Source organism: Corythoichthys intestinalis, chromosome 12, assembly GCF_030265065.1.
Source record: "Corythoichthys intestinalis isolate RoL2023-P3 chromosome 12, ASM3026506v1, whole genome shotgun sequence".
Lineage (NCBI taxonomy): Eukaryota > Metazoa > Chordata > Actinopteri > Syngnathiformes > Syngnathidae > Corythoichthys > Corythoichthys intestinalis.
Genome location: NC_080406.1, coordinates 19,460,803 through 19,469,623, shown reverse-complemented (window position 1 = coordinate 19,469,623; position 8,821 = coordinate 19,460,803). Strand labels below are relative to the sequence as shown.

The window sequence follows — 8,821 nt, the reverse complement described above, 5'->3', positions numbered from 1 at the left end:
CAAAAATAGCTATTCCTAAATGTACACAAAGTCCCATTATAAATATATTTTTGGTGCCCATTAAATACAAACACTGTCAAAAATGTTTCGCTCACAATGAGGAAAAAATCCCAACTGTCGTCGCGTCAATGCGCAAAATACTGCCATAAACGAACAGTCGCTGAACGGCTAACCTGCTAACCTGCTAACCTTTATGAAATGGCATCATTCCAACTAAATGGCCTGCCTCGGTAATACTTCTGGAAAAAAATCGCCAACAAAAAAAAAGCCAGCCTTTCAAGGGATATTTAACGATTGTTTACTTAAAATTCAGTCCTGGAAAAAAATCTCACAGTGTCTCTGGATTCAAACGCCCAGAATGTTTTCGTGCAAAATAAAAAATAACAGCGAACAACTCCCAATGTTAGCGTTTTTCTTTTCATTTTTTTTGGTACCAAGCCCGAATTGCAGTGTGACATGAAGAATCTGTCAGTCGCCGGGAACGCAAAAAACAAGAAAAATATCATATCCGTCACATGAAGTGTCCTCACGTGTTCAGTCCCGATCTGGAGGGCTTGTGGTCTAGTAAGGCCTGGACCATCACGCTGACTTTCACCAGGCCTTTCTCCTCCAAGATGTGGTGCGGTAGACAAAGCTTGTCCTAGAAAAAGAGGGGAAGAAAAATGGTGGGAGGGATGGGAACAAAAATCGCAGCACGTGGTTTAGACAAGTATTTACCAGATATCCAGGATGAAATTACCCTTTTCCATTGGTTGTGTGCTGAAAGTGGTATTGTTTTCACTATTTCAAATTGTAATATTAGTTGTTTTTGGGGTTCAATTTGGAGAATTATCAGGTTTTCTAAATTGTACAGCTTTCAGATTCAAATTTGAGGTTGTTGTCTGGATTTAAAAATTCTGGCCATCAACCTCCCCAGTATTAACCCTTTCAAACCTGCATTGTTTCTGCTGGGCAAAAAAAAAAAAAAAATCATCGCTGATATTTACTCCAACACCAGAACAAAGCGCAATTTATTGGTTGGGGAAATTTCATGCTTTTGTTGGTTATTTTTAAAGTTAATGTGTTTTTGATGAAAAATGAGCACTTTACGTTATCCTTTTTTGAAGTTGCGTTTGGTCAGCCATTTTCAAAGAGCCAAAAAATAGCAATTAGGGCGTGCCAAACCTCATGATTCGATTTCGATGGATAAAGTTTCATCCAATCATCTCCCAGAAGTGGCAATAGCAACTAAATTCAGAGTATTTATTGGTTTAGAGACGTGACCACTTCATGTCCTTCAGCAGCATGCTTAGGTCTGAAGGGGTAAAAATTTGGCAGCTGTCCATGTCAGAATTTGAAAGGGGAGGTTTTCAACGTCATAAAGGTCATTTTTCTTATAGGGTGCCATTTGTGTCCCCAGTTGAAATTAAGCTTTATTTTCACTAAACAAATACTCATTCAGCTTATTCCTTCGTGTGTTATCAATTGCTGACTATTATAAACTCAAGGGTACAGGATCCTAAATACATTTTACTTGCCTGGCAAAAGGTTGTAATGGAATTTTGCAATGTCACAAATGTGTTACATTCAAATTCAGTCTATTAAATAACAAATACAAGACAAAAAAATCCCCAAATAATATAATTTTGTCCTGGATAAACTATCTTGAACCATGTGTTGTTTTTAGATTAAATACATTATTTAAAAAAATAAATTAAAAATAATTCTGTTTGTCCCCAGTGTCGCCGTCCACTCAACGTTGTGGTAGTGTCGATTTAAGAAAATTCCCAATTTATTATTGCCATTTATCTTCTGAGACTTTACATCAGTGGCGGGAAATTGAACTGTGGGGTAAGCAATTTTATTTTTTTACCTCTTTGTAAACCTACAAAATCAGATTTTTAAAATGTATGGTTGATCATAACATGTCAACTCTGTTGAAGCTAAACATCAACGAAATGAATAGCGTACCGCACAAATGCTATTTTTAGACCGTGACGCCGCCATCGTAACGTGGAAGTGTGTCGTTATAGACACACCCTCGCATACAATCCATGTTATTTCTGCTTGTTTTCTCTGGTAATCTTCCAAAAAAGAACATGCCGATCAAACACTGCTGCTATGGAAATTGTAGAAACGACTCTTATCATTACAACATATGAATGATGTTTTCTTCATACGTTTCCCTAAACCAAAAACTCGGAAGAAAAAAAATCAAGAATGGATCAACTTGCGCGGACGTCCAAAAGACTAGATTAACACCAGCAAGGTGAAGCCATTCACATTTCATATGCAGTAAACATTTTGTTGGGGCCCATGGACCTGCAGAGGATGACGCGGTAAGCCATTTTGATATTTTTACTTATTTTTTAGCGTGGGGTTTTGCCGTGCTGCTTCTGTCTGACAATAAATGACCTGGAAAAAATTTAAATTGTATGACTGCCACTGTTACCTTTTCTGTTGTAAAAAAACAACTTTAGTACGGGGGAAGTGTAAGTAAATTATAGAATTAAGATTTATTATTAATGAAAAAATTAAGTGTGCTCGTTGGCTGTCATTGAGTAGCATTAACGATCGCTACACAAAAATAGCAATGTAAATTACACCCAAGAACGGTCAGAGACGTAAAACAAGCAGAGGATATAATATATAAGAATGACAGGGCATATGGTGGTAAAGGATAGATTGTTGAAACAGGAGAATGTCATTGTCAGTGGCGTAAGGCAATGCACACAAGAAAAAGGTGTTGATAAAAAAGCTAACTCTGGATCAGGTTGGCTCTTTTTACAGTCTTTTTCAGCCCTCGACACTCAAGCCATCTCTTTAACTGAACATCTGTACGTTCTTCCACATCTTTACCAGTGAATTTGGCAGCAGGGACATCATTTTTGGACAGAATTGGTAAGTTTAGCTTAGTAAACATCTCATTCGTACACTATTTCCACGCATTTACAATTAGAGATGAACGGGAGGTTGACCTGCCTAGCAGCAATTGCTAGCGTCATGAATATTAATGAGCAAAAGTGACGTGTTGCTAGCGGTACACCTTTGAAGTGAATCATTTCAAAAGGTTTATTTATAAAATTATAGATTTCTTATCAAGTACCCAAAGTCTTGTTAGCTATTGTGCTAGCAAAGCTAGGCTGGGGGCTAACTGTAACAAAATGTCCTCTCTGTTACATCCAAATGTCACTCTATAAAAAAGAAAGACCCTTAAATGATAGCATCATTAGCGTCTAGCTAATGCCCATAACCGGTAAGGACGGTGCTAAAAAAAAAAATCACACAACACATATAAAGGTAATAATTTAAGAGGTTAAGTAGCCCAGCATACAAATGGTTAAATGTTTTTTTGTTATTTTTTTGTTACAAACATCAAATCCTTCTCATTAATCACCCGGCTTTTCTTACCCTGTTTCAAGCTTTTGAGGAGAGAACAAGTAAATTTACAGTTTTAAACAATGTTTTTATATGGCTTGTTATAAATGCAATTATTTAGGTTTTGAACAACCTGCGAATAAATTTTGAGACCACAGAAATAGGGTATTGTCAAGCACATCTTCAGCTTCGTACGCCCTTTAGACAGCCGTTTGCAGAAAAACTAGCACTTCTGCCAGCAGCTACTGCCCTGTTTAGATATTCTGCTTGCGATGCGTTATATAATCATTTTATGGCTCAAAATTACAACAATCCAAGCAATTACAAAAACTTCCAAAAGCCAACACAACAAGATGCTAACATTAAATGCTAACACAGCCTTGCTAACATAAGCTAGCGTTAGCATTGTCTCTAACAACATTGTTGATTAAAAAAAAAAAAAAAAAAAACGGCTCAGCAGTACAGTACTTCAATATCAAAATGGAATTCAGACCTTTGAGATTGAAATTTAGTTTTTTATATCTTAAATTGAGCCAGATAAAAAATTTTTGATGTTTAAAAATTTTCAAAATTGGGTTCGGCGCAGGGTTGGGAAGCCCGTCAAGCATGTTATTGTGTGTGTCATAAGTAATGATGCAGATAACTACGATAATTGTTGCAAGTGCGCGCCAGTGAGATGAATCAGACTGGAACCAAACACTTTTTTGAAATATGGGATCATTTTTGTGTTCAAATTTGGATGGTTATCTGCTTGAAATTTGGCGCATCTTTAGGTTGAGAGGGTGGGATTTTGATGTTTAAGTTGGAGTCAAAATTGTGACTGTTATGTTGGACTCCAGACCTGTTTCAGGTTGAAACTAGGGATATTTTAATTAAAATGGGGTTGTTTCATGATTCATAATTGATGTTTTCAGATTGGGATGTTTTCATGGTGAATATACAGTCGAACGTGGGGCCTTTTCCAGTTAATGGAAGCTGGTTTCAGATTGAAATCAGGCTATTTTATACTCAAATTGGGAATCCAAATTGGAAATGTTCTTATAGGGTGACCCCAAAAAAAGGCCCCAAATTTGCAAAGGCATCATTTCTTGATTGAAAAGATTGTACGTTATTCTATTTTATTTTTTTGAGAACAGCCCACATCAGGGGTTGGGAACCTATGGCCTGCGAGCCAGATCTGGCTGTTCTGACGGCTGCATCTAGCTCGCAGACCAAACTGAAACGAAACCTTCTTTTTTTTTCTGGAGAGAGCAGGTTCTGCGATGTCTATTATGCAATTATAAAATTGCATCTATGAAAAGGTCAAACATATGTAAGGCGGCACTTTGACACCCGCCATACTAATTTGCATCAAAATACCCTGCGGGTGACAACAGGAAGAAAGGATATCAAGAGTGCAAGCTAGTCAGCAGCAACTCCGCGTTTGGACCCAACAAGATGACTGGAACTCGGCTAGCTTTTTGGCGCTTTAGCAATTGTGAGAAACTGAAAGCAATTCACAGATAGGGAGTATGCCAAAGCATTCATGCTTGATGTTGCCAATGAACCTTTCGACGACTTTTCGGATAAAGACGAGATAATTAAACGGATAAAAGACATGCCTCTGTCGGCAAGAAATGTTAGCGATCGTACCATCATGATGTCAAATCAAATTGAGGCGACGCAAATTAAGTACATAAATGCGGCTCCATTTTTTTCTCTCTCGCTTTGGATGAGTCAATAGACCTAAGCAATTTATCTAGGGCTGCAGCTATCGATTATTTGAGTAGTCGAATAATCGAGTATTCGGATAAGGAACATAGAAAATTATAATACCTGAGCTGAGCCTCAAATTGTATAAATAAATAAATAAATGAGGATTTAAGTACAACTAAAGAAAAATTGGCTTACATCGCAAAAGTCCACTAGCTTAAATGCTATAATTAAAAAAAATTTTTTTTAACAATGCTCTTAGCAAATTGTTCAAGCACATATTCCCACAAAAACGGCAAAACTTTGCCACACACCAAAGGAAAATGCCACATGGCAAAAAAAAATGCTGCATGCCAAAATCTATTTTGCCACATAAAGAAAACAAATACCACATGCCAAAATCCATTTTGCCACATACAGAAAAAAATGCCACATGGGAAAAGCAATTTTGCCACATACCAAAAAAAAAAAATGCCACATGCCAAAATAAATTTTGCCACATACCAGAAAAGTAAGCCATGTTTTTTTAAAATGCTTTTAGCTAATAGCTCAAACATATTCCTACAAAAAACTGCTGAATATACCAAAAACCTAAATTACAAATGCATTAAAAAACATGAGCTTAAACAAAAACTTAGCTCACATTGGTCTTAAAAGGGAGCAGTTAGATTCAGGCATGTGAAATGAGTTACGTCATATTTGCTGTTGCCACTAGAGGGCAGTGTATCCACCCAAATCAATAAAACTAAATGCAAACACTTTCAAAACAAACCACTGTAATTAAACGAATACTCGAAGCAGCAAAATTCGAATATTTTTTTTCTAATCGAATACCCGAGTTAATCGATTAATCGTTGCAGCACTACATTGATCCCAGTTCAGCTTGATTGCTAGGCTTTGACTATGAATGGGACAACAAGAGGGGAGAATTTATTCAAGTCTTTCACTAAGTTCGCTAAAGAAAAAAAATATATACTGATGGATAAACTTGTTTCGGTGTGCAGTGATGGTGCTCCGTGCGTGGTGGGGAAAAACAGGATTCGTGGCCCTTCATGAACATTAATGGGATGCAAGTTTCTCAATGCCTGCATGAAGCTTCACCCCACCAAGTATCAACCAGACAACAAAGCCATCGGCAAAACAATGCAGCACCAGGAGTTGCATTAATGGTAAGAAATACTCATCATTGATTAGCAACAGCATAACAATGTTATTAAAAAGAATTCAGAGACTTATTGTACTTTAAAAGTGTTGAAATTACATAAAATGCACACATTACTTGTATTTTTAGTTTAAAACATATTGTATGGCTCTCACAGAATTACATTTAAAAAATATGTGGTGTTCATGGCCAGAAAGGTTCCCGACCCCTGTCATAAATCATACTAAAAATAAACCAGTTTTAGCTGCAGTCTCTACTCCGAGAAAATATCAAGAAATGGCGCAAATTTAGGGTTTGTTTTTATTTTGGGGTCATCCTATATGTTAATAAGGGAATCATTTTCACATTTAAGATGGGAACGTTTTCAGTTTGTCATTGTGCGAAAATATACTTGGGGAAAACCCCTCCGATTGCCGCGTGCACTCCTGGCAAAAGTTTCTGGTCGTTGCCGCGGTTACGTCAGTTCGCTCCACATGTAGAAGGCAAACAAGAGGAGCAGGCAGAGGATATGAACCAGGCTGCAGCCAATCAGGTCCCACCACCGCCAGGTCGGAGGCGGCGTCTGAGTGGTCGCCGAGACAGAGTTCGGCGGCCGGAGGGCGGCGACGGGGGGGCTTTTTATCCGAGGCGGCATCCCCTCCGTCCGCTTCCCGCCCACCAGCGTTCCGACCGTTACGCAAAGCGGTGGCAGGCGGCGCTGGATGATGTCATACGGGGAGCATAGAGAACACTGGCGCCCCCGGGAGGAGGATGGAGGAAATGATGAAGGAAAAAAAGATGACGAAAAGGAGGGAAATCCAAGCGGAGAGCGAAAAGAGAGAGAAGAGGCAAAAGGTTAAAAAGTGAGCAAGAGATGGAGTTGGTAACCATGGCGACAGAAGGACCGGCGTAACCATGGCTACCCGGAGCAAACGGCGACGAGAAGAGGGCGAGTCGGCGCAGGCAGCTTGACGCCAGTGTTGGTTGGTGAAATCAGGCTGGCACAGAACAAGGGCACACGCTAACAATGCTAATGTAGCATTTGAGCTATCGTGTTTACGTAGAAGCGCAAATAAAACAAACAAAATACATGAAAGAACAAACGTGAAGCGGCCGCTCAGATGAAGGAAGCAGCCATGGCACGAGAGTGACGACCTGCGAGAAAAGCTGAGCGCTTCCGGGTTTGTTTCTCCCCAAAACGGGACTGACGACTTCGAAGCCTTCAGCCTTCCCGCCAGGATCACGTCGGAAGCTTTCAGCGACGCCAAAACAGTGCAAACGAGATCACAGAGCGTTTTGTCATCTTTGCACTCCAGACAAATGGCAGCACAAGCTTTAACTGGGACGTTATCAGGTTTTCATTTGGGTTTCGAAGCAAGGGGCGTTTTCAAGTTTCAAGATTGAAACTCGAGAAGATATCAGGTTTTCAAGTTCAAATCGGACAACTTCTCTTGGAAAAATGGGGTAAATTTGAATTGAGACCGATTTCAGGTCAAATCTGGATTGTTTGTATGTTGTAAAGGAGCTAGATTTTTGGTTCAAAGACTTCTTTTCAAGTTGGAGCCGTTTTAGGAAGACATATCAGGCATTTCAAGCTAAATTTGTGAATGGTGAGAAATCTGTATTGTACTGTCATTTAAAGTGTTCAGGTTGGATTTGGGAAAGTTTTCCGTTCAAACTGCAGTTGTGAAAAGTTGTGGTTTTTAGGTTGGAATTGGGGAGGTTTTCACGTTGATATTGAGGTGGTTTTAAGTTGGAAGATATCGTTTTTAAGAAAAATGGGTTTTCTGGTCAAAATAGCATTTCGAAAATAAAATCAGGTGGTGGGAATCAATTGAAATCTATGGGCTGTTTTTAAGTAGAAACAGTTTTCCAGTTGAAACGACTTCAGGCTGAAATTGAGCCTTTTTGCAGGTTAAATTCTGGGCCGTGTTCTGGGATTGGGTCAGTTTTACAAGTTCAAATTCAAGGATGAAATTTGGGGTGTTTTCATGTTCAAATTCATGGGTGAAAATCGTTTATTAGGACTTTTTCCGAATTTAAATGGCGTCCAGTACCGGAATGAAAGTAGGAACATTCAAACTTGAGAACGTGCCCAGTTTGTACCAAGGGTTGGTTTTAACGTGATGTGGTCTTACCTCGGGCACGCCGATCTTCCTACAGGCATCCAGGAAGTTCTCCACGTTCCGTCGGCACTTGGCCATGCTGAGTTTGGGCTATAAGGGAAAACAAAAACATCAGGGAAATATTCCGAAATGGCCTCACAGAAAAGTGAATATACCACAGCGGGCGAGGGCACGTGTATGCTGGCGACGGAACGAGGGCGAATGTGATTGGCCAGGTGGCAAAGCACAACACCATCCATCAGCGAGGTGCCCAAGTCGTCTGGAAGAACCACCTTCAGGCGGCTCTCGATGCTCTGGGGGAATTCAATTTCATGTTTCTCAGTAAAACTACTTCTGAGAGCGGAATTTTCAGGAAACAACTCGGGGTTTGCTACGTACGTCTCGGAGTTGCTCCGTCAGCTCCAATTCTTCTCTAAGCTGCTCCATCTTCCTCCTCATCGTGAACTGAGGGTCCACACTCTCCACACTCTTGTGGCTTCTTAGGAAAACTTGGAAAAAGTACAAG

The 8,821-nt window shown here is 39.6% G+C and overlaps 1 protein-coding gene across 7 annotated transcripts in view; it reads right to left on the bottom strand.

Moving 5' to 3' along the window:
* Positions 1 to 274: 274 nt before the first annotated feature.
* Positions 275 to 8,821, bottom strand: part of lrch1 (leucine-rich repeats and calponin homology (CH) domain containing 1) — a 55,921-nt gene continuing 47,374 nt past the window's right edge. For 4 of the 7 annotated variants that reach the window (XM_057851695.1, XM_057851697.1, XM_057851696.1 and 1 more), the window contains 4 exons: positions 8,695 to 8,804; positions 8,472 to 8,609; positions 8,329 to 8,406; positions 649 to 6,941 (listed from right to left, as the gene is read on the bottom strand). In XM_057851695.1, coding sequence (XP_057707678.1) covers positions 6,666 to 6,941; positions 8,329 to 8,406; positions 8,472 to 8,609; positions 8,695 to 8,804 — 602 coding nt within the window. In that variant the 3' untranslated portion in view covers positions 649 to 6,665. The other 3 variants (XM_057851698.1, XM_057851699.1, XM_057851701.1) reach the window with 1 other exon arrangement.